Source organism: Alternaria burnsii, assembly GCF_013036055.1.
Source record: "Alternaria burnsii strain CBS107.38 chromosome Unknown 732, whole genome shotgun sequence".
NCBI classification, from domain to species: Eukaryota; Fungi; Ascomycota; class Dothideomycetes; order Pleosporales; family Pleosporaceae; genus Alternaria; species Alternaria burnsii.
The window spans coordinates 1749712-1774517 of NW_024066113.1; the positions used below are offsets into that span (position 1 = coordinate 1749712).

General features: G+C 52.3%; 10 protein-coding genes across 10 annotated transcripts; 5 read left to right on the plus strand and 5 right to left on the minus strand.

The window, feature by feature from the left end:
• On the plus strand, positions 1-5365 carry GT037_006075 (uncharacterized protein; the record flags this gene model as incomplete). Its single annotated transcript, XM_038931122.1, has 3 exons — positions 1-5025; positions 5081-5252; positions 5310-5365. The coding sequence occupies 3 exons, from the start codon at positions 1-3 to the stop codon at positions 5363-5365; spliced, it is 5253 nt and encodes a 1750-aa protein (XP_038786811.1).
• An 865-nt stretch (positions 5366-6230) lies between these two features.
• Positions 6231-6654, plus strand: GT037_006076 (uncharacterized protein; the record flags this gene model as incomplete). Its single annotated transcript, XM_038931123.1, has 2 exons — positions 6231-6336; positions 6395-6654. 2 exons carry the CDS (start codon positions 6231-6233, stop codon positions 6652-6654), a joined length of 366 nt encoding a protein of 121 aa, XP_038786812.1.
• A 1435-nt stretch (positions 6655-8089) lies between these two features.
• GT037_006077 (uncharacterized protein) lies at positions 8090-9999 on the minus strand (the record flags this gene model as incomplete). Its single annotated transcript, XM_038931124.1, has 4 exons — positions 8090-8097; positions 8208-8775; positions 8826-9533; positions 9586-9999. 4 exons carry the CDS (start codon positions 9997-9999, stop codon positions 8090-8092), a joined length of 1698 nt encoding a protein of 565 aa, XP_038786813.1.
• A 605-nt stretch (positions 10000-10604) lies between these two features.
• GT037_006078 (uncharacterized protein) lies at positions 10605-12302 on the minus strand (the record flags this gene model as incomplete). Its single annotated transcript, XM_038931125.1, has 1 exon — positions 10605-12302. One exon carries the CDS (start codon positions 12300-12302, stop codon positions 10605-10607), a length of 1698 nt encoding a protein of 565 aa, XP_038786814.1.
• Positions 12303-12625: 323 nt separating this feature from the next.
• On the plus strand, positions 12626-14512 carry GT037_006079 (nucleolar protein 5a; the record flags this gene model as incomplete). Its single annotated transcript, XM_038931126.1, has 4 exons — positions 12626-12872; positions 12925-13260; positions 13322-13749; positions 13799-14512. 4 exons carry the CDS (start codon positions 12626-12628, stop codon positions 14510-14512), a joined length of 1725 nt encoding a protein of 574 aa, XP_038786815.1.
• A 355-nt stretch (positions 14513-14867) lies between these two features.
• On the minus strand, positions 14868-18280 carry GT037_006080 (uncharacterized protein; the record flags this gene model as incomplete). Its single annotated transcript, XM_038931127.1, has 5 exons — positions 14868-15044; positions 15103-15306; positions 15360-15500; positions 16448-17394; positions 17449-18280. The coding sequence occupies 5 exons, from the start codon at positions 18278-18280 to the stop codon at positions 14868-14870; spliced, it is 2301 nt and encodes a 766-aa protein (XP_038786816.1).
• A 1427-nt stretch (positions 18281-19707) lies between these two features.
• On the minus strand, positions 19708-20126 carry GT037_006081 (uncharacterized protein; the record flags this gene model as incomplete). The annotated part of the gene is made up of 2 exons (XM_038931128.1): positions 19708-19719; positions 19773-20126. The coding sequence occupies 2 exons, from the start codon at positions 20124-20126 to the stop codon at positions 19708-19710; spliced, it is 366 nt and encodes a 121-aa protein (XP_038786817.1).
• An 886-nt stretch (positions 20127-21012) lies between these two features.
• On the plus strand, positions 21013-21228 carry GT037_006082 (uncharacterized protein; the record flags this gene model as incomplete). The annotated part of the gene is made up of 1 exon (XM_038931129.1): positions 21013-21228. One exon carries the CDS (start codon positions 21013-21015, stop codon positions 21226-21228), a length of 216 nt encoding a protein of 71 aa, XP_038786818.1.
• A 211-nt stretch (positions 21229-21439) lies between these two features.
• Positions 21440-22426, minus strand: GT037_006083 (uncharacterized protein; the record flags this gene model as incomplete). Its single annotated transcript, XM_038931130.1, has 1 exon — positions 21440-22426. One exon carries the CDS (start codon positions 22424-22426, stop codon positions 21440-21442), a length of 987 nt encoding a protein of 328 aa, XP_038786819.1.
• A 1791-nt stretch (positions 22427-24217) lies between these two features.
• GT037_006084 (uncharacterized protein) lies at positions 24218-24748 on the plus strand (the record flags this gene model as incomplete). Its single annotated transcript, XM_038931131.1, has 1 exon — positions 24218-24748. One exon carries the CDS (start codon positions 24218-24220, stop codon positions 24746-24748), a length of 531 nt encoding a protein of 176 aa, XP_038786820.1.
• Positions 24749-24806: the final 58 nt, after the last annotated feature.

The following is a 24806-nucleotide window of genomic DNA, read 5'->3' on the forward strand; positions in this document are numbered from 1 at the left end:
ATGGTTTTAGATACAGACAGACCTCCTCTTCCGGCACCTACTGAACCCTCGACTCTCGATTCCGCAGACGAAAACAACTACACCGACGACGTCGACACAAACGTCTCCAACCGCACCGACAGGACCTCCTACTCGGTCCCCGAAGACGGCACCCCCATTACTATCAACACCACCTCGCCCACCAAGCCCCGTGGCAGCCGCGTCCTGCACAAGAAGTTCCCCTCGCAGACGTCGCTGCTCATTGAGTACTTTGAAGCAGGCGAAACCGAAGGCCAAGTCCGCTCGCGCCCCAGTGTGCGCGTACGGGTCACGCCTTCCTCCCGCAAGAGCAGGAACAGCACCGTCAGTGATCACGTCCACATCACCCAGACCCAGACCCAGACCCAGACCCACCGCCATTCCCACGCCGCCTCGTACTCGCGGCGCATCTCCCTCCACAGCAAGTCGTACGACCAGCTCTACAGCTCGCGCCGCAACACCGTCGACTACTCCGACCTCTCCAACATCTCCTCTCTTCCGCCCGTCGGCATCGAGCTACTGCCCGATCACAGCGACGACGACTCTAGCGACGGCGGGCGCTACATCCCCATGCCCTCGGACATATCGTCCATGCCCGCAGACAGCATGACTGGCCAAACAGAAATCCTCCCGCCTGCGCGGCGCAGGAGCCGGAGCCTCGAAAGGGACGCAGTCACCGAGTCCATGGTCTCAGAGGCCATCCAGGACACCCTCAAAGCACCCCGCCACCACCGAAGCAGAAGTCTCAGCAAAGACCGCATCACACAGCGCGTCATGGAGAAGCTGCAGCAGCAGGCCGCAGAAGGCGGCACCACAAAGTCCAGAGACCGATCCTCAAAGTCGAGAGAGGTTTCCAGGCGGCGAGAAGATGACCTCGCCTCACCGCGCAAATCGCATCGAAGAAGGAGCAAAGAGGTCGATCAAGTGAGCGGCACTGACTCCAGTCTGCTCTCCTCCAACGCCGACCGTCGCTCTCACGTCTCCGGGACTTCGTCGATCAATAACCCCAAACTACTAGCCACAGTTGAAGACGCCATCAAGCGCCTCATTCTCCCTGAGTTGAATGCGCTGAAAGAAGAGAACCGCACATCCAGGAATATGGACAAGTTCGACCGTGCCAACCGTGATAGCATAGCCACATTCGAGACTATGGAATCCGACCGCTCTCGCGACCCATCCAGACGCCGTGTTTCCAAATCCTCGAGCGCGCCTAAACTCCACAGCAATAAGCCCAAGGTCGTCCTCAACAGGGATGGTGACAACCCAGGGACGACACTGACTGGCGGATCAAGTCGCAAGAGCGAGCGACGATCCAGTCGCGGCTCCATCTCGAGCTACGCAGACTCGACTACCCGCGATGAGAAGTCTCATCGGAGAAAGAGCAAGGACGAGAAGACACTGTCCCAACGGGATTCTGCGCTAATTGGGCTTGCCGGAGCTGGCCTTACTACTGCCGCTCTCAAGCACCACACTTCGCGGGAAGAAAAGGAGGAAGAGCGCAAACACCGCAAGCATCGCTCCTCTCGCAGCAGTCGATCTGAGAGCGTATCCGAAAGCGTACACGAGGAACGCGTACCACCTCTACCCTTCAACCGCAGCGAGCTTATCGGAGGATCCGAGCTCACTCGCGACTCCATCCTTTCCGCAGAAACTGAGACTAAGGAGAGGCCGCAGTCAAGGTCATCAACGAGCACTGGCATAACAGGCACAGGTGCTGAGACGCCTCTGCAACAGGTCTCTCGTGGTTACATCTCACCATCTCCACGCACACCAACCCGCACACCTAATGCGCTTCAGCAAACGCTCGGCACTGCTCACAGTAACAAATCAACCAACGAAGTCCGCACAGCGACTCCAAAGAGCGATCGCAGCTACACCTCCCGCTCGAAAGTCACTGACGCAAGTCTGTCAGCTGCAGCTGCGGCCAAAGCCCGCGCAATCGAGCGGTCCGAACCTCAAGCGTCGCAGTATGAGATTGAGAGTGACACGCAATCAAGACGTGGTGATACTGTCAGCCCGATACAAAGCGAGGCTAGCTATCGGGGGGACGCACAGATCACAGGCTCACCACGAAGATTCAACTCCATCCGCAGTGGGCCATCTGTGTCTTCTCTTGGCCATCAGTTCGAGCGACGAGAGTCTAATCTCTCTATCGCATCAATGGACTCAACAGCGAGCACCAAGGCGGCACGTACCCGCAAACGACCTCAGGGCGTCACTCTCGAAAGCAAGAGGTCTATCCTCAACGAGGCCACAACGCCCAAGGACACAAATGAGTTCTTCGAACGCAACCATGAGAAGAATGAAATGTACCGGCGAGAATTAGAGGACAGCTCTGTGAACTACAACCGCATGACCATGTATACCGATGACAGCACAGGCGTAGAGTATCTTGATCAACAACAAAAGATCGGTGATCTTCAAGACCTCCGCAAGGTCGGCTCGAATCCTGAATACGTTCACACACCACTAGCAGTAGAATCAGCCGTCGCATCCCTACACGACCCGTCTACCATTAGTGTTCGATCTTCAATGGCTTCAAGCCCGATCAAGAAGAGTATGCTTTCGCAAGTCAGCACGAACCCAGCCTACGTGCAAACCGAAGAAGTGCCTGCTGGTCAGAGATGGGCCGCCATCCGTGACAAAGCGGAAGCACTGGTACAGGAACGACGTGCTGAGGAATCTCCAAAACAAAACATTGCACGCGAGAACTCTCCTAGGCAAAGCATTGCGCAGTCTGAAGACGGACAATCGGTTGTATCTGAAGCACCTCAGATGCATCACAGCGCCTATCCCGTTGGCAATGACGACATGATGCCCGAGATTGGGTACGGCATGGATGACGACTCAGATGTGACTACCAACCCATCAATTATCCAAGGGCCAATTGGCGGAGGAGATGGTTATCATGATCGTACTGACGAGCTGCTGAGCCGCCAAGAAGAGCGGGAGCGTACACCTACCTCGTTCAGCAAAGGCGTCACTGGACTCGGAGCTGGAGCTGCTGCCATGGCTGCCGCCGCTGCCTATGAAAGGCAGGAGCAACAGACTCCGGATTCGTTCGACCAGCGACACCAGGCCACCGTAGAAGATGAATATGATCATCCCTATCCAGGTGAGCAACAATACGAGCAGGCAGGCTATGCGCAGAGTAATCGCACTCCTTTGTCGTCAGGCCAGACCGGCTGGAAAGACGAGGGTTACCAGTCGGCTAACCAACGTGAAGCGTACACGCCTCAAAACCGCAATCATTCAAAGATCTTTGATGATGACGGCTTCGGTGATGAGTACAATGGCGTGGATCTTGGCAGCCCGGACATGTTTGCTGCTCGTGCCAAACATGACCGACACGTTAGTGGCAACTCCCACGGTATGACTTCACCTCTTTACGACGCAGCTACCGGCAAAGGTATTGATCGTATCGAATCGAAAGACATTGTGGCACTCATGGACCACCTCACCGTTCGCGATGCCCAGCGTAATGCACGCGATACCGAGATCCTGGTGACTCTTGTCCGAAGCGCTGCCGAGATGCGCAATCAGTTGGACGATCTGAAGCAGTTCATCAAGACTCAGGACACTATGATCATGAATACCACTGACAAGCGAGTCAACTTGGCGGAGCAAAGGATTCTGGGTGGCCCTCGCCCTCAGCCCATGACACCCCCTCGCATGAATCGCACATCTTCCGACGATGACATTGAGACCAAGAAGAAGAGTGTTTTCAGGCGTGCTCTGAAGGGACTAAGCTCTGGCAAGGGCGATGGCGACATCAAGCACATCGAGCAAATGCTCGTCCAATTGCTCGGTGAAGTTGAGGGGTTGAAGCAAGTCAATCAGCTCTCGTTGGACCAACAAGCGAGGACGAATAGTCTCAACTCGTACGAGAATCTGCGAGCAAGCGATGACGCAGGCTACGAGCCAGAAGGTCGTGCCAACACTGCGCCTTCTCCTGATCAGTCGGGTTACTTTTCTAACCCTTCCTCTTCACGGCGCATTCAAGATCTTCACTCTGGCTTTGACGTTGTGCCAACAAACCGTATAAGCACAGTGCGAGAGGAGAGCGACGAGGAGTATGATGAGCGCAATCCCCAATACGAGAACACTGAGCGCATGACAACGCCAACCCAGGAAGCTTTCCCAGACAAGCGTCGATCCTTGGGTACTCCCCCACAAGCTTCGAAGTCGACACGAGACTCAAGCCATGAGACCACACCGAAGCGCAAGCATAAGTCCAACTCATCATCCATCTTCGGTATCCCCAAGATCTCTCGATGGTCAAAGACAACCTCTTCTACCAACCCTGAGAGTCTGCCGCGCAACAGTGTGTCTGGTGAGAGGCGACCACAATCCACGCACTCCAGGTCTTCTTCTTTGGATGACTACTACGATGATGACGAGCCGTATCAGCAGCATGGTGACGATAGGCTTCGCTCCAACACTTCGCTGGCTAGGGACGATCAGGCGTCCGTCCGCTCTGCGCGCTCTCTACGCTCTCCATCGCCTCTCATTCCTGAGGAGCATCAGTACGAGATGGAAGACCCCAAGTACCAGGCGCATCGCAATTCGTTGAACCTGCAACACCCCCAGCCGCGACCCGGGCCAACCGGTCGTCACCAGAACCAACTGGAGAGCCAAGCACAAATCTACAATCCTGTTCGCTCAAGCATAGGGTCTCCAGATTTTGATCAGTGGGGTAGCATGCCATCGCTTGCGCGAAACCGGATGTCTGGTATCTCGGCTCAACAGAATGCTGGCAACCTCTCACCAATTTCGTCTGATGGCTACAGCCAACACTCTGCTTCGGAGCAACAAGCCGGCCCACCCAGGCCTCCCAAGATCCCGGATGACGGTCCTCTCATCCCGCCGCCACAGCTGCTTGCCGGCTATGGGCAGACGAGGCAGATGTACAGCTCTCCGAATGAATTCGGTAGCCAAGGCGCTTTGACACCGCTTGCACCTATCGCAGAGGTGCGTTACTCACTTGAAACCGATCGGGGTCATCGCGTAAGTTCAGCTCACGCCTCAGAAGATGGCCGACAATGCTGACATTACGCGAAAGATGACACCTACGGCCTCGCCTCGCCCGAGCAGCCAGTACCTCCGCTCTGAGGCTAGCATGGACAGCCCACAACGAAGGGTTACCGGTCCCAGGCCCATGGGTAGCAAGAGCCCGCAGCCACAGAGTCCGCTGCAACACTCGGATACTGTTGTTCGCAGGAAGCCTATCGCTGGTGAGTCTTATGTTGCTTGACGTATCGACTGAGAAAGGTTACTAACAAGTACGACAGATGATGAAGAGTCTCTAGAGAGCTACCGTAGCAGTCTTGATTCCGAGATTTTCTAGGCGAACCATCTCAAACCCAGCATTGTAACCCACAGCAACAGGCAAACTGCAGTCAATAGCTGGGTCGAAAGTAATGGACAGAAGGGCGACGCACGTTTCCTTTCCCATCAACGACCAAGCAAGAGTTTGCTACAGCGGTCACCGCTTAGGCATGTGACATTTGCTGAATGAACGAAGAGTACGAAGAGTAGTAATATTGGGATGTGCAAAAGCTTTTCATTGGTTATATGGGCTTCATTCGCTTTACATACCTGCGCATATATCACTTTGCGAGCATGGCGTTTATATAGCGTTCTTCGACATGGTTTCTGTGGCATGAAGTTTGGAGGGAGTCTTGAGTGGCTGATGAGGGACGAACTTCATGCTTTATGAGAAACGACGGCGTATTTAGGTAGGCATTTCGTTACGAATGCAACATTGTGTGCTGGCAGAAATGTTTTCCTTGACCGTGTGGTGTTTTGTTCCACGATCTGTTTCGTCATCGTTCGGATTTGGTACCTGGATGTCTTCAATGCACCCCACCAGCACGCGACCACCACGGCAAACTTACCAACTAGCCCCTACAATTCTCAAGTTCCCGCTTACCAGTCCTTCATTAATCGGTAGGTCTTTGCCAGAACGCGAAGGGTCTTCCTGTCTCGGCCCGCAGTTATGAGGTCGTCGTGACATCATCAGGGTCCACCACTCTTTCATCATCATCGATGAGCTGTAAAGCTAGCAGTAGGTAAAAAACCTTTATAACATGTCCTTCCGGCTTGTATCTCCATCACATACACACACACAACTTCTTTGATACCCATATCTCCGATTTCAGTACACACTTCACCAACAACCTTCCAAACTACTTCAACCTATACACATCACAATGTCTGCCGAATATAAGAACACCAACGTCAACGAGATCGCCAAGAAGGCTGAGCAGGATCTCAGCAGCGATAGCGCTACCAAGGGCCACAACGTTGGTCTTTCCAGTATGTCTCTTTATTAATCCATCGCACAAAACCACCGACTAACTCTACTCTTTCACAGCCACCGAATCCGGCGTCGACACCGCAAACGTAGAGGGCAAGTTCCCCGGCGCAGAAGTAAAATACGGCTCCGCTGCCAGCGGCGCTGGCAACAACCGCGAGATCCCGCTCGACGAGGGTGGTTCCATCAAGGCCAACGGTCAACCAACCAAGGCGGGTGACTTTGCTCACGGAGGTGTCGGCGCACCTGAAGAGAGGAATCAGACTTATATCAACAACAACGGTGGTGATGACTCCATTCGGGGGAACATCCGGAACTAGGATGGTTGATACATGAGCTCGCGGGAAAGAGGTTGATTGAGACCCTACCGCTTAATGAAATGAAATGATCCAAGAGAGAAATCATGACACCAAAGAATCTTGGTGCTGTTGCGAGGATTGAATCATGTTTCCTCTCTATACTATGTTGTGTCGTGCTCCTATGGTAACAATCATGCCATCTTCATCACTACTTCCCTGTTTCGTTTGATGAGGTTGACATGGTGTACTTTCTCGCAAACTCCTTCTCTATCGACCTTCCCTCTCTTTGTCTCCTCCACGTATCAAAACTATACTATTCACATTTGTTGCGTGTTCTCAACTAACCCCAGTCGTACCAGATTATTCACATATCAGTCAAGGATCATACCAGGTCATTGAAATCGCGCTCTTGACGTCCTACCTCAGTTCTAGCTCTAGTTCTATCTCTGCCAGTAGCGCTGGTGAATCTTCATCTGTACCATCTGCGCAGAAGCGGACATGGGGCAACGACCCTTCCTTCGACTTACAGGAGAATCTTGAGCATGACAATGACAAATTTCAAGTCTAGTGATAGCGGAGGTAGACCAATAGGTTAGAAATCTAGTCACTGTGGTACGGTGCAGTTGGCTGATAGTTTGAAGCAGTTTGTGATGTTGTTTGGACGGACGAGATGAGTGAGGATGGGTATATGACGAAGATGTGGTATTTGGATGGCACGTTCCAACTAGACAAGGATGATGAACAATGTTGACACACAGCTCGGAATAACACGATAATGTCGTTACAGAAGTGGGTATGCTTTCCAGAGCAGGGAAAGCAACATATCTTCCACGTCTGTCATACTTGGAACACTTCTTACTGTGCAAAAAATGTGGTTTTCATACAATCCTGTTATTTCGATAACCTTAAGATCATTGTTGCTCCCTGGCTACTGTTATACGATACCTACAGGAAGACTCAATTCTGGCAAGCAGCTTGATTACAAATTTAGTCTAGCCTGATTCATGTATTAGAGTCTAAAGGATGCATGTGCAAGGGTATCGTAATAGCATTTACGAAATGTGTTCCATAACGACAGAAACAGTCACAAGAAACACGTGAAGAGTTAACTCATGTTGGAAAGTGTAGGTAGGCGTTGAGCATGTGTATATTGGAGCAGAGTATAGAGCTCGCTGAGTTCCTTGATGCCTACGATTACCGAAGTTTATACAAGATAAGATCACTTTCGAGCACTGAAGAAGTTCGAATCAACACATAGGCTTATGATGTTTAGTGATATTGACAAGGACACAAGTTTTCGTGTACAGAAATAAGATATTATACAACTAAGAGGCACAGTTATGTACAAGCGAATCATCCCCAATTTGAGCTTCAAAGATCTGGATATCGCTCTCTGTTCGATTGCCTTGGCTGAGGGCGAGCCAGATACGGCGAAGCTAATTGTAGGTGATACTTCCTATAGTGCTTAAGTCGGGCGTCTTGCCGATTGAATACTCTGCCGCATGATGCATCTTCACAAACATAGACTCTATCTGAATGTTTGAGTCGCTTGTGTCTTGATAAGTTGCCCTTACGGTGAACACCACTGAATACGGTAGAGCAGCCTTCTATGTCGCAATGAGACTCAGGCGGGTCAGTCGAAGAGGACGTCGTACTGTGTTCTGACTGCAATGCTGTTGTGGATTGTATAGATGAATCCCACGAGTCTTCGCTGAAAGACACTGAAGGAACGAGCCGTGCTGGTGGCGTTGCCAGCCGTATCTCGAACGTTGGGTGATCGAAGAATTGGGCGGGATGTGGAGATCTATGAGATAGGGACAACGGATTCCAGCTCGGTTCATGCAGCGTCGCAACATGTGAATGTATCTCATTCCACGACATAGATTCAATGTCCATGGTTGATTCCATGCTGACGGTGCGTCCTACGTCCGAATCTATGCCGTGGGATGAGGTACATCCACATGTTGCGAAACCTACGCCAGGACGTTCGGGCAGCGTAGGTTCATCCATGGACCCATCCACGTTGTTGGATATGTGTTGATACGCTGCTATTATCACGCTGCCATCGGTGCCACTATGACTATCGGCCATGCATAAGTCAGGCTCCATGAACAGCGGTGGCTTTTGGCCTTCCTCTAGAGGCTACTAATGTCGGTCAGAGTGCAATGGCAAGTAAGCTTTCAAGTACTTACGTTGTCTTTTGCCTTGCGTGAGTATGAAGACGTTTTGCATTGAAGCGGTGAGCTAGGAGGCTCAGCTACTGTATCTGAAGCCTGAGTCGACACAGGGAGCTCTGGAGTAAGGTCTGGATCATGTAAAATTGGCATTGAGCTCAACAACCTATCGTCGATTTCGGCTGTGGTGGAGTTTGTTGCACTTCTTTGGTTTCCTTGAGTGATGATGTAGGTCTCCACTTTGGAGCACAAGATATCATACTGCTCCTGTTGCCCCGCATCGCCCTTGCGCTGTTGCCGTGGGGTCTCGCATTTGAGACCGTCTTTGGCATGGTAAGCCTCGAATTCGTGCTCGTCCAGTAAGTCTTCGTTACAGGTTGTGCAAAGCTTGAGGAAGGGTAAGTGCGGAGGCCTTCCTTTGGGTAACCTACGGGTTAAATGCGTTCGGACTGCAGATACCGTAGTAACTGGGGCTGCTGTACATGTATAAGGCAAACCTAGTTTTGCCTGAGCTTTCCGGAATGCACATTGTAAGCTGCGCTTGGATTTCTGAACCTCTTCTGTCATGGTTGAGGGCGTTGATTGTGACCTTGACAAATGAACATTGGTATGCAAGACATGTGGGGACTGTTGTGATGTCACAAGTTGGTCCGCTGGAAGGCCATAGAACGATGATGTCGGCTGTTCGATTTGAGATGTGAATGACTTGCGGGTGCTTTTTCGCCGCTATAATGAACAACATTAGTGATGCCTCCTCAGTACGGACTGATATGCAAACCTTATTTACAATGTCCAAAGGCAAAGACAAAGAAATTGTCCTCTTTTTTCCTGTGAGCTGCGTGACAGACTGTCGTACTGGACCAGGATCAGCCTCAAGATTGTCGGCCCAAGACTGCGCAGTTGCTTTTTGTGGAGGTGAGTTTGAATCGACTAAATTGCCGGCGTCAGTGAAATCAAATGTTGCTATGAACGCATCAACATCAAATGCGGATGCAAGAGGAGCGTGCGGGGGGTCAACAAAGTCGAAGTCTTGGCGCAGAGCTGGGTATTCTTCCTGTGCGTGTGTAACTCCATATGGAAGGACGTGAGCACCCGGAGCAGCATTGGTCCCTGGACGTAAAGATGGAAGTCCTTCGGAAGCTTGTAGAGGAATAGTATAAGTCGAAGGACCATTGGTATCTCGGGTAGCCATAACAAGCACAAGGCAGGAAGGACGAGGAGGACATCGAGAAAGCTTACGAGCGTGGGCATCGAGGTCTATAACGCTCGGCCATAACCAATCATCGTAATTGAAGCGTTGCTTAGGGAGATGGCTTGCACAAATAAGTACCTTACGATCTGAGGACCTGAGGATTTACGGACTTTCAGAGATGCCTGATGGCCTTACAAGCTAAATGCCAAGGACCACTGACAGAGCGAGGCGGCGTAAGGTAGATGGAGGCCTGGTCGCCATTAGGTCAGATCGCGGGCAGCTAGCCACATGCGATTTAGCAGACCGAAACAAGGCTGAGAGCTGCAGGAGAGAGCGGTCAATGCTATGTTTGACTCGCTTGAATACCAGACTGAATTGTTGAGATGAGGATATGCATATTCAGACACCTATATGGTCACAGTGACTTCTTAGATCCCGTGTATCTGATGGTAGCAACGTGCAGCCAGACGCCTGCTGTAGCGGTAGTCCCGTACTCTGAAGGGACAAATGTATTGAAAGGAAGACGGACCAATGATGCAGAGAAGTGAGACAATTGAAGGGGTATCAAAAAGGAACAGTATGCTCAATAACAGTTCGCACGCGGTTCATGCCCACACACCTAGAGTCCAGCTAGCTCTCTCTCCGCCCTTGGTAGAAAGTCCAGGGCCCATGCTCTGCCTCTGTGCGATTACAGAGACGTCCTTCTCTCTTGTGGCTCCTTGTAAACCATCTTTGAGATACTTTTCGCGTTCGACTTCGACGATGCCCTTGATGCGCTGCTGTGCTATCAGACTTGCACCTGCCCACGCACCTAACGTATCTACGCCTCTGATGGTGCCACCGACCAAGCTAGCAGGTGGCGGACCGTGACGTATCGCCATCTGAGCAAACTTCGTGTCTATAGGATCTTCTTGGGGCGATTGAAGTGCTGCGGGTAGTTGGGCAGGCGGTGCATTCGCATCGAGCGACGAGGGGAACGTATCCTCACCTTCTTGTCGGCGCATCTCCATATCCTCCCTCTGGTTTCGGAGTTTCTCTTCGCGACGCGCGCTTGCTTTCCCATAGCTCTTGACTGGATCCCAGCCCTTGAGTTGTACCAGAGCGTCCAGCTCCTTCAGTATGCGTGTCTTGAGACCGGGCAAGTTGGACACGCCGCCTGTGATGACGATACGCGACATGCATAGTCGACGGACGTCTATGGGCAGCTGGACGAGGGCGCGGTATATGAGGTGATGCAGCGGGAGGTCTTCGTCGTCGAACTCGTGTATGGCTAACTCTGGTGCAAAGAGAGCATTCTCGGTGGGCTTGGCTAGTGATGCGAAGGATATGGTGAGTTCAGTAGGAGGGGTGTGTTTCGGGAAGGGTATGGTGACGGTAGGCGGCGGTGACTCGACGGCGTCTTCAAACTCCTCTAGCACAGGCGCTTCTCGTGCGGGAAAGTATACGGTTCTTCGGTTTGACCTAGGGACAGGCTTGCACCATCCGACGCGCGTAAGGACTTCCTCTGCCTCTTCAAAAGATACGTCTGCCTTGGTAGGGCCCGGCTCAGCGTCGTCGAGTTCGGCGTTGAGTAGCTTGGCCATGTCCTCGCTCAACAGCCTGCCTGCTCGTACACTGCGCCTCTCAGCCACCTCGCGATACTCATAGACTGCGGTTACCAGTGTCTCGGCCCAGCCAATGTCCACAACCAAGGCTGAGCGTAATCCTGCTGCCACGGTCGACAGCACTGGCGTGGACATGAGGGTGATGCTCGGGGCTTGGAAGCTCGTAAACAGCACATCAAGAACTGTCGACATGAGTGCATGCGGCATGCGGGGCGGCATGGCAAGTAGCACGCGACGTGGCTTCGTATCGAGCAAGAAGTATTTGCCGTACGCCTCTCGCATTGCCCGCTCGAACTTGTCCTCGACCAGCCCCAAGTCGACCTTGCTCAGGTCCGTCCGGTAGAGCTCGTACTCGTGCCCCCAGTCCAGACGCCGCTTCCGCCTTCGTCTCTTGTGCGTATATTGGGGGTCCCACTGCCTGTAGTCGCCCACCCTGCGCTGGTCGTCGGGCCCAAACGGAAGGGTGCATCGCGGGGCGCTCTCGCCGGGAAAGCCGGCGCGCACGAAGCGTGAGCCAACTTCGATCACGACATATTCGTCTTCGGTACGGAAGGAGCCGCCAGGCGAGCCGAAGGAGGATGAGATGGTTCGTAGGATGGGTGTTCGCGGCGACTCTCCCAGGTCAGCGAGGCGCGGCGCGGTGCCCCTTGTGCTGCGGCTCAGGGAGCCCGAGACTTTGCGCTCGCCGCCAGAGGACATTTGGAGTGCGGCAATGTTTGGGGGGTGGAAGTGGCTAGTTCATGGCAGCCCTCACAAGCTCAATGGCCCAGCAGCGTCGCTTTCGCTTGCCTGTACCTGGCGTTCGTCACTGCTGTAGCTACCAGAAACGGAGCTTGTGCGTTCGAGGGTTAGCGCTGGGCGGTTGGCCCGAGCTCAGGAAAAAGTTCGAGCTGGGATTCCGCACTGTTCGAGCTTGCGACAACTCCCATCGCGACTTCCCACACCACGTCCAAATTCACCACGGAGGGTAGTTGCGTTTCGCGATCGCCATTGGACCTACCCCACGACCGACCACTCGCAAAATGGGTCTTTTCATCCTCTCCGAGACTTCGGCAGGCTATGTCCTGCTCAAGTCCAAGGACAAGAAGCTCTTGGGCGCAGACAGCAAAGAGTCGTCAGACATTGTCGAGCAGCTCAAGCTCAAGAAGTTCGCAAAGTTCGGAAGCGCCGTCGACGCTCTCGAGCAGGCCGCTGCGCTCCACGATGGAAAAGTCACGCCTATGCTGTCGTCTCTTTTGGAGCATCTCAAGGATGAGACCAAAGCCACTTGTACGCATATTCCGACACGGCAAATACAACGTCGCAGCTAACATGTCTCAAGTGGCCGTTGCCGACCCCAAGCTCTCCAACTCGATTGCCCAACTCCCAGGTCTCTCCCTCAAGACAGTGTCAGACTCTTCCACTCAAGATGTATTCCGTGCCATCCGCCAAAACCTGACCTCGCTCCTTCCCGACCTACTCCCCGCCGAGGAGGCCGCGACCAGGCTTGGTCTTGCCCATTCCCTGTCGAGACACAAGTTGCGCTTCTCGCCCGACAAGGTCGACACCATGATCATCCAGTCCATCGCATCGCTCGATGTGCTCGACAAGCAGCTGAACACCTACGCCATGCGCGTCAAGGAATGGTACGGCTGGCACTTCCCAGAACTCGCAAAGAGTAAGTTTCACCAGCGCCCACGTCCACCGCTTCACTAGCACGTTATTGACTATTGCTGCAGTTCTCAACGACAACCTTGCCTACTCTCGCGTTGTTCTTAAGATGGGTTTCCGAACCAACGCGCGTGAGAGCGACCTCTCGGAGATTCTGCCCGAGGAGATTGAGGCGGCTGTCAAGGCCGCTGCAGAGATCTCCATGGGTACCGAGATCACAGACGAGGATTTGGAGGCGACCTCTGCTCTTGCCGAGCAGGTTGTCGACCTGACCGAGCACCGTCAAAACCTCGGCAGCTACCTGTCCAACCGTATGCAGGCCCTCGCTCCTAACCTGACAGCTCTGGTTGGCGAGCTCGTTGGTGCGCGCCTCATTGCCCATGCTGGATCCCTTATGAACCTCGCCAAGTCGCCTGGTTCTACCATCCAGATTCTCGGTGCTGAGAAGGCCCTCTTCCGTGCCCTGAAGACCAAGCACGACACACCCAAGTACGGTGTATGTATTTGACCTCCCCAATGTATTTTGCCTGTACTAATGTTACCAGCTCATCTACCACGCATCCCTCATTGGCCAAGCTACTGGAAAGAACAAGGGCAAGATTGCCCGTATGCTCGCTGCCAAGTCCGCCTTGGGTCTGCGCGTCGACGCCCTCAGCACCTGGGGCGTCTCATCCGAGGACACCTCCAAGGAGCCCACCGAAGAGGAGAAGTCCCAGCTCGGTCGCGATGCACGTCTCACCATTGAGAGGAGACTACGTGCCCTTGAGGGTAAACCGCTCAAGAGCATTCCTGCCGGAAATGCAAACCAGACAACACTTGGACAGAAGAAGTGGGAGGTCAAGGAGGCACGGAAGTACAACCCAGACGCCGACGGTCTCACTGGTGATGAGCCAGCTGCCGATGCGCCTGCACCCAAGAAGTCAAAGTCCGCCAAGACCAACGGTACACCCAAGAAGCTCGTACAAGAGGTTGACAGTGACGAGGAGATGGCAGATGCCGACGGCGCTGAGGATTCATCCGACTCCGGATCGGAAGACAAGCCTGCCGCAAAGGGTGACAAGGCAGCGAAGAAGGCGGAGAAAGAGGCCAAGAAGGCACGAAAAGCCGAGCGAGCCGCAAAGCGCGAGGCCAAGGAAGCGAAGAAGGCTGCCAAGGAGGCAAAGAAGGCCGGAAAGGAGACCAAGGATAGCAAGAAGCGGAAAGCCGACGATGGTGACGAGAAGGTAGAGAAGAAGAAAAAGAAGAAGAGCAAGGACTAGATGCGTCGCAACCCCACGGAGACTTGTGTATCTGTAGCCATGTTCTTACAAAAGAGGGTACGGCGTTGTATGGGTTTGAGCTTGCTATGTTCAGGCGAGTGGCGCATCAGGGTTCGGGCTTCTGTAGTTTTATCTTTCCAAGTCCTTTTACGTTGCATGATGGGGATGCGGTGGATGGATACCCGCCAGTTGGTAGCATACAATCACATGTTCATAAACTTCAACTGTCTTGGCTGTATGCGTGTATGGTGATGTACCGTTGACTAATGTTAATGAATATGATACGTGGTTCCGACCCCTTCATCCAACTGTTTGTCCTTAGCAAGCGCCCATCTACTGCTCATTGAGAACAAGTTCAAGCCTTTCTCTTAGCCTTTCTCCTCTTCTTGTTGGCACCCAGCAGCTTGTTGGCAATCTTCGGCATCTCCATGTTCTCGACTCCAGCGGGAATATTGCCTTCTTCCTCATCGAAGACCTGTTGAGTAATGGCTAGAATGTCATGTAGTTCGTCTTCAGTAAAACGCGTACCCGCCTTTCTGAGCGTCAGCGATCGTGCACGCGAAAGAGGTTAATCAGTAGTCAAGCATTACCTCCTCAATGACCAACTCTAGCATGACTTGCGTAGTAGGCCTCAAGTTATACAACTGGAGATACTCTGCCTTGTTCAACCGGTACTTGGGCGCCAGCGCGCGGAACAGGCTGTTTGGTCCTCGGTACAGCGTCATGGGTCGGTCGGGATGTTGGTCAGCGAGTGATGAAGTCGTGTAATCTGGGGTTTGCAGATAAGCAAGCCCCTTTCGTGTGTCAGTCTTGTTCGAAAGTATACTTTGCATCATGGAACACCTACATCTCGCAACATGTGGTTGAGACCAGACGGCTTCTTGCGTTTTCGATCCGTCCCATCGGCGCCTGTGTATTCTGCGTCTTCTTGCCGCAGATGCAGGAGGACTTCATGGTTAGAGAGTAGGGCGGATTGGGGGGTTTTGATCTAACAGAAGTATCAGTGAACAATATCAGGGTGATGCCAAAGTAATCCATGGACGTTGAGGAGAAGATCGAGTGCGAAAATTGTACGATCGGAATATACAACTGGAAGATTGATTTCAGAATCCAAATGTGGAACTTACATGCATGTTGATGATCACGCGGCGCTCACGCAGTCTTCCGAGCCGATACCGTGGGTGTCAAGTGATCACAAGATTGATTCGTGTGGCGGGTATACCTCGGTTGCTAATATATCCAAGTCAGATAACTCCTTTGAACAAAAATTGCTTGTTTCACTCTAGCAGGTTCAAGAGAAAAGACAAGATGTTGAAAGATCGTATGTGATCATTGCAGAGCTCTCCGTGATGTTTCCGGATCTTGAACTCTATTCTTGACAGACGAAAGAGGCTAGAGCCGGGAAAACGCGTTAAAAGAGCGCGTACCTGAAATGAGTGACCGCACTTTGCGAAGAAGCTCTTTTAGGAAAAATACTTCTTTGAGTGTTGTAACAGTGCGTACTATCTAGGTACCAGCTAGAGTCACGTCTACATGGTGTTGGAGCCAAAAGTGAGACCCGGTAGGTGAGCAAAGGGCAGTTTTTCGCGCTAGCGGCTTGGCACATTGAGGGTAGGGATGTCGTGGCGATCGATAGTGTTGGAGTCAAATCTGAAGACACCCAAGAAAGACGGATTGACGATCATTACTGGGTATCATTACTATGTTACTTGCTTCCTTTTGTGCTGTTCCAGACAGGTCTCAATCGATGCCGCTAACGCCGCGCAATGCTATGCGAAATTTGAGATCATCGCGACCCGAGATCATAATCTTCGTACACCCGTGACACCGTTGCCTCACGCCCAGTGTTCATATCTTCTCACCACATGTGCTTCCTCATGTTCCTCTCTGCACCCTGGCAGTAGCTTTTGTCTTTTTAACCATGAAGACACCAACTTCTACGCCTTTGCTGGGCTCACCGTCGTGGTAGTCTCGCTCCGATACTCCCTCCAGAACAGCCTGGATCAGAGTCGCTGCACTCATCTCGGAGCTTGGGAGCTTCTTCGACTTGCTGAAATACCTGGTAATAACGTCCCGTACACGAGGCTTCTCCTGCTTGATCCACCAATCGTCCGCCCATGCCGACCGTTGCAACAGGATCTCCTCTTTCGCCGCATGTATGACCTCGTAGTTCGCCCTTTTGTCGGGGTTTGCATGTCTTTCAACCATTGCTTCGCAATATTTGCGGACTTGCGCTTCTAGGTGGTCGTATTCATCCAGATAATTGACTGAACTCATTTGACCTAGACTCCTGCCTAGCTCAGAGTGAAGATCATGGACCACCGTTACGGTTCGTAGAAGCGGGTCGAGAATGGGTCCAAGGTATTGCTGCATGAATGTCCTCGCGCCTGTTTTAGTCGGGTAGATGAAGAGAAGGACACCATCGTTACTAGACAGCTCAATCAGGCGGTCGTACAACAAGGATCTGCCCCGAAACGTGAACATCTCAGAGAACTCGTTCGTGTTCGTAGGCGGGATGTATCGCTCTACGATAGAGACATTAATGCTTCCAGGTGGCACAACGGGCCGAGGCGATGGAGGAAGGAGTTTTGAATCGAGTTGGTAATCAGGAATGGCCACTGCACTGTCGAAAACTTTGCTGGTAAAGTATGAATCCCCTCCCACGGCAGGACCAGGGGTGGATGGTGGAGACTTGGGCAGGTCCATCAGCGTGTAGCGGCCAGGAAGCGCATGGAATACATTGATCCATGAAGTTTGCGTTGACGATCTGTCATGGATCGAAGCAATAATCTGACCAAAAATATGGCCTGATGTCGAGGGGCAAGGAAGCGCATGGGATAGTATCTTGACTGAATCCAAGTCCAGGCATCCAGATTCAGTTACTAAGCTGCTCAGTACATGAAACTACGCATCACTCGAGTGTCAGAAGTACTCACTGATGGTGCGTTTGGCCTCCTCTATCCACGCTGCCATTCTAAGCGCGTCGCTGAACTCGTCGTGAAACTCGTCGTGAGTCGGTACAACGATGGGGGCTTGGGGAGGAGCAGTCGAAGTGGCAGTGCTGTGTAGGTTTGGCGACACACCTGGCTCAGAATTAGGAGGTGAACCCAGACCAGCCGTCCCTACGTTCACAAAGGATCCCCAACTGATCGTCCCCGGCTCCGTATCCGAGGGAGGCGTGTGAGTTGACACAAGATGTCCGACGCGGGCTCTAGCTGCCTTGGGACTGGTAACGGGGGTATGGCTGGCCCCGTTGGCGTGACTGAAGAAGTCGAGTGGTGGGCTGAGTGCATGGAGAGGGTCCTCTGGCTTCGAGAGAGGTCCAGCGCCTAGTGGAGAAAAAGACTGATGTGCTTGAGTTGGGATACGATCAGGGTGGGGTGCAGCAATGCCTAGTACATCAAACGAGGGTAGACGCAGATTGTGCGTACTTCTAAGGACCGTGGACGCGGGAAGCGAGAAGTTAGTTTGAGGAAGGTTGAGGGTCAGATCAAGATGTGGCCGGTCCTCGATGGTGGGAGTCCTAAGAGGCTGGGGTAAGGCGGAAGGCTGCGGGAAAGGCTGCGGCAGAGAAGCGTCGAGAAACGAAGAGATGTCGTTGGGAACCGCTATGTCGGGGCAGGGACCCGCATCTATGCCTTCATCCGGCGTGGGTGGGATAGAGTTGGGCTGGAGCGCTTCGTGGGAGGGTTGCTGAAAGTGAGGAGGGGCAGTCTCAGCATGAAATTGCTGTGTAAGATGTGAAGGAGACTGGGGATCCGCCATCATGGCCAACGAGGTCTAAGATGTTTGCCGGTAACGCGAACAATCACGCTACGTGTTGGGTAAGTGGGATGAACAGACGCACGGAGACGTGGCTGAAAGATCTGGCGTCCAGGTACAAACGCGGTAGCGCCGCGGCGGCAGTAACGGCCGCGTGGAAGTATTGACAGGTAGTAGGGGCTGGCGGTAAACGAGTGAATGGAGGCCTGGGGGAGACTGTTGCTGGCTCCAAGACTTGAAAGCAACAGCAGCACACCAGGCCAACGCAGCGAGTGGACTAGGTGGTGGTGGGCTAGGTTGGGTTCGCGGAGTGAATACCCGATGTTCGCTGCGGTTGATACTAGCGTGTTTTGGGGGACCAGGGTCTCATCAGCAGAGATCTAGACCTCGGCCACAAACAATTCACACCAGCAGAATGGCCTGACCGCGCGTGGTTCTCCCTGCATACATGGTCACCGTCAAGCCTGTCTGTCCATCGGTCTTTGTGGTGCCGTTGATTGTTTCCACCGACGTCTATCATGTCCTTCCTGTACGACAAGCCCGGCTAGTCCTGAAGCTGCTTGATACGAATTGAACGCACGCCTCCCGTGGGGACCCAGTCGTGCCAGTGTACACGAATACGGCGCTTACCTTCCTGACTGCGGCACTGTCGTTGCGCTATAAGACTGCAGCCTGTCTTTGACTCTGCCCAACTAGTCGGCAAACTGAAGAAACCCCAAGCAGCCCCACAACCCATGCTCACAATATCACTCATCATACGTTTTGGTGCGACCTTACTGCGCGTGTGTCCCTACTCCCTTGGCTTTCCCTGCGCATAGTCTGACAAGCCAAAGCTATCTACCCGCAGTCACACAAAACAGCCACACTCAGCTGCCGCGACACGCTTTGCCCTACAAGGATAGGTGTCATGCGAGTCTAGGCTTCCATCGAGATGTCTCTCAACTCTGCCTAGCGAGCGCATTTTTGGTTGACAGCGTTGGAAAACTTCTTTTTAGCTGGATGCGTCTTTGGTTAATGATCAGCGCTGTACTGCTCGTCACGGGATCTTCCGTTTGCGCACATTTCGATCTTGCCGCCACTGCATTCAGGGTTTAATCGTTTGATCCCAGTCTTGGTTTACAAACGTAAAAGTTCGCTATCAAATGTGCGACCGATCCACTTGTGCATCTGCTGCAAGACATTTCTCACAAGGACCATCTAGCGAACCACCTTGCTTGTTCACCCGCCTGCATGAGAGAATCGGCCGGAGAAGCGTAAACACCATGCCAAGCTGTTTGCACTTGTAAACTACAACAGCCCACAGTGAGCTGTGGTGCAGCAGCTTGTTATGACTTGTTCTCAGGGGTTCCCTCCGTCTTTCCTCATTAGTCCAGCTCTTTTTTCATCCAGGCACTTCTCTCGAATTGCTACGCCACCACTGTGTCGACATAGATTCAAGTATCAAACTATCCACATTAGCACCAACCTTAACATGGAAATGAGACGCGGTATAACGTACTTGCCACTTCTGCAGTCCCCTCTCTCTTCCTCCAGCCGTACTTGCACTAGACTTTGACGCCATCTTCGGCTCGTGTAATTTCACATACTCCTGCGCAAGGATGGGGCACGCTTTCTTGTGCGCCTTAAAATGCGCCTTTTGGCAGTCTTTATTGCAGTAAGTAACACTATGGCACTTGATGCACTGCTTAAGCGAGTCCGGGGACTTTCCACATTGCGCACATGCCTGAGGTGGTGCTGTTGACGACGAGGAAGTGGGCGTTGGCTCTGCAATGGGGGGTTGTGACGATGCTGAGTTTGATGATTCTGGCTGTGTGGTAGGTGCAACGTCTGGGTTGGCCGTCGGATCCGCCATTTTTCGAGAAATGGACAATTCAAAGCTTCCAGAAGATGAGTGTGATAATTGTCAAACGCTGTCTCTGATGTCGTTGTGCTTTCTCTGGATTCACCTAACAGACGCCAAAAGTTGAATGCGATCGACATTGTGCCTGCAGGGATAGAATGCAAGCGATAAGACTAGGTCGGTTCCGTGCTAGCCTCGAAAGTATCAGTCACTAATGTACTCTGCCAGAACACAGCCACTGTGCAAAATGTCTCACGAAGTGATCATTGATAATTTCACTTCATCACTCTGACTCCAGCGTCACGGCTGCTTTTTTGGCGTTATGAAGCTCGGTAACGGTAACATAACATCTCGGCAAGGGCATGAAGCTGCGAGACTATCCAAAGCCAACAGCCATTAGCTCGTCGCATTGTCCCAATGGCCCTATTCTGGTCACAATGGCATGTCTAAGAAACCTCACTGTGATCCCCCAGAACGTGTGTTTGTGAGTCAAAGCAAAATTCTGTTCTCTGTGTCTACTACTGTTCTCTTCGCCAGTTGTTCCTTTGTATGCCCAGATAATCAGCCACTTGTGTTGTCTTGTCTCTATCTGGCTGCCTAGATATCTGCGTCGGAACGACAAGACAATCTGAGTGTTATCAAGCGGGCACTCACTGCATTTCGGTCTTCACTGTGATACAGTCGGTGCAGCAGCCTCAACATCCCCTACGCACGCCACTCTAGCGGACGATCAAAGTTATATCGACCACTTCAACTTGCTGCATCGAAGGCAAACAAATTTTAGTATCCATTATTTGGAGTATAAACGGGTTCATGAAGGATCTGTTAACCTCCCTCCACTCGCTTCGTCAGCTCCGGGATGTTTCTCGCCGATTGTCGAGGTATCGGACCCGGCGACATGAGCTCAGAAGAGCTGTTAGGACTGCAAGAGAAAGGCACTCATGAAAGCTTGGGACGGAAACTTGCAAACACCATGGGGAGGGAAGAGAGAGCGCTATCGGTATGCGAATCGATAGATGTATGCCGTAGTAATGTATCCTGCACTCATCTGGGGTCATGGCAATTTTGGCTGGCAGATATAACCCACGCCAGAGTCGAGTCTATGAGGTGCTAAGGAGGTAACTTGCTTGCTGCATCGGGCTGCCATCAACCGTGCTATGGTAATAGAGTACGACTAGTTCACGCGACTGGATCCCTCTCTGACTCTTCCGCACATGTCTCCATTCTTGTTCACGCTGTTCCACGCCCAACCTCTCTCAACCAATTTTCGCAACACAATCCTGCAGCCACTTTCCTGTGTTGAGTCTCACAGTTTTCTGTAAAAGCTACACATTCGCGTCTGGATTACGCCGATACGCTCGCGCATGCTCAGTCATAGCGTTAAACTCCCGTTGTCGCCGCTGCAGTTCTTGGCGATCCCTCTCGACGCGTAGTTCGCGTTGTGCTAGATCTCTCTCACGAGCATCCAGGGCTGATGTACGGCGTTGAAGCTCGGCTTCTCTAGGACGAGGTGACGGTACTTTCTTACTTGATCCACTTCCACCCATAATACCTCTCTTACTTGGAGGCTGATCGCTTGTTCCGGGCGCAGGCCGTCTGTTCGTTGGCCTACCGTTCGGCTGTTGTGACGTGTTTGGGGCGCTTGTTACTGGGGCAGCTTGCTGACCAAAGGGAGACGTCCCGGAGAAGGGAAACCCATTAGCGAAGGGAGACCCCTCGGAGAAGGGAAACGTCCCGAAGAAGGGAAACCCGCCAGAGAAAGGAACCCCCCCGGAGAAGGGAAACCCCCCAGAGAATTGAGTCGTAGGTTTCTGACCGTGGTGTGATCTTGATGGCGCATGTGGTCGAGCTACAGGCGCAAACGGTCGACTATTGCGGATGTATGGCCGTGCCTCACGCTGAGAGGGTGGTACTGTTACAGGCCTTCTGAGATGCTCTTCATTCGAGGTTGCAGGTTGTCGAGACGCGGAATCTTGGGTGAGAGGCGCATTATTTGCCTGGTTTTCCAAGCTCTGATTGCGGGCCGATACGTCCTGGTACTCTGCTTGAAACCATCTAGTGCGACACAGCGGACAAAGGTTCGCGGTTCCTTGGGTTTTGCGACGGGAGAAGATCTTCTCGAGACAATGGCGACAGAACTCGTGGTTGCACTGAGCGGGCGGCTGCACTACGATGCGGATCGCCTGATGAATACCACGATCGTACTCCTCGGTACATATCGGACAGTGAGCTTTATCGGATGGATCGCGCTCGCTGCATGGCCTGAAACAACGGCGCATGAAGTCGCTGAAAGCGAGTGGCCGTGTTGCCATATTGATAAGATGCTAAAGGATGTCAGCGTGGTGTGGGAAAGTGAGTACACTACCAAGATGTTACCATTGGAGAAATTGCGGTTCGTGTCGAAGAAGGTGCGGGTGTGTTGAATGAGTCTAGAAGGAGATTCCAAGAACCTACAACCAGCACATAAAGTTCACGTTCACTAGTGAATTGACGGACACAGAGCCACTGGTGTAGCTTGAAGACTAAGTTCATGTGTGGTGAGCTAGACGGAGTCGTGTTTTGCATGATGTGGTAGTTCACACATTGTGGTAATCCGTAGATAGTAGGTATGGTAAATAGTTGCTGTGGCCTTTCGTGTCTGTTTGATCTTAGCAATAGACCATGCGGATTCTGTAAACAAGATCAGGTCATCTTGGCTACTCATATGGATGTTGAACTACGCTGTCCTATCCCTATATCATATTTCCTAGGTAGCATCGAGGGGATCGTAAATCGTGGGGATCAAGATTGATGGAAATTTGAAGTTCAGGCAAAGGAGCCTGGCGGATACACTCCAGGAAAAATACGTCCACTGTCATGCAAACCTATACCGTGAGCAGCAGGCTAATGATCCTCATCGCTGGTAAAGTAGTGATCCAGTAACTGGTCGAGTGTATATGCGTATCGATCTACCTGTGCTAACAGCATGCGTACATGCAGTTTTGTAAGAGATTCCGAAGCAGATCGCCACCTTTTCTTGTTTGCAGTGGTTCAAAGATCAAGGTAAAGTGCGTGATGGTGAAGAGTTGATCAAAGGGGGCGATGACCTCATGTGTGCATTGCGCCATTGGCTGAAATGCCCGAACCCAGCCACGCGCCAGCCTTGTCTTATCGCAAACATTGACAGCTCGTCGCACATCGCAACGAACCCACCTCTAATCCTTCGCAGTGATGTAGGTATGCGCCAGTTTGTTTCGCTCAGGCGAATGTATAGGTCAAATCGGGAGGAAGGCGCGTGCTAATGGCCAGGTTGTGTTGCTAAGTCGTTTTGCTAAGGCAGGTACTTCTCATGTCTGCTGGCAACATGGTGCAACCATTCGTTCTTGCAAGAGACTTATCTTCGCTGCGCCACTCTAGAAACCCATGGCTGGGTCAGATGTGCTCGCCCCGAAAGTCAGCAATGACAACACAGCTATTTGACTCGCTACGCCGAAGCTTGGGCTCCGTGTCAGCCTAGGTTCAGACACACAGAGTACGGATTTCGCCAAAAGTCCGTTGCGTGACCTCCGTCCGTAAATCTGACTGTATGAGCCAAGAGCGTGCACGCACATACCGGTGCACGCAGAGTCCGATGCCTGCCAGCATACGTAGTCCTGATGGCTTTGTTGATTTATCAGAATATAGCTAAGAGACGCGTATGTCGCGAGAATGGCAGTGGTATGAGAGACCTATCCGAAGTACTCAAAGTGTTTGTTGACATCTACAAAATGTCTTTTTGCTATCCACAGTGAGCATTGGTCAAGTGCATATGAGAGATGGAAGAAACCCCTGTATCATACAAGTACATCGCCTAACTTTTGGTGTATCGTTAAACCCTTCTCATGAAATGGCTGACATGAATAAAGTGGTACTAGTAGCAATGAGTCTTGTTGAAAACTTGTCCGAGATGTGCTCAGGATACTAGAAGACGTCAAGGGGATGTACACGGCGGGCGTTTCCTGTGGCTTGATTAATTCGGAAAATGCTGGAGGTACACGCGTCAGGACCCCAAGTTTGGTGACATCCAGCTTTGATCTTACGTGTGGCATAGAGGTCGGCAAGGCTATATATCTTGTCTTCGCAACATGGTATCGTTGCTTCACCACTCATCAGCTCCAGCTTTCTTCCAGATACGTATCTTCCCTACCATCACCATGAAATATCTCCTGTTCTTTCCAATCATACCTTCCACTCTTGCACTAGTCGCACCACTCGAGCGCCTGAAACCCAATGTCTATAAACGCGACGCACATTGGGGAACGAAGTCCTGGTCGCATGGTCCCGACACCGCCACCATTACCGTAACGACGACTTTGATCGTCACCATCAATGCCATCCCGACAGATGACGGAACGTTTCCCAACACCACTACCACGGGAACGAGCGTGACAGCGACATCCGGCGATGGTCTCGCACCAACTACGTTGATCACGCAGCCCAGTGAGGCTTCTACGCCGCAAGAGACAAGTGATATCCTAACACCTATCACATTGATCGATCTCAGTACGGCATTTTCTCTGTCTACCGTCACTGGAGATGCGGATGGCGCCGCACCTACACCAAATAATATCGAGCCAATTACGTTGATCGACATCAGCACTGCGACCCCGATCTAGATGGAATTAGACTGGAGGAAGGTTGCGGAAGAGACGTCGGTACGATACCGTGCTGTAT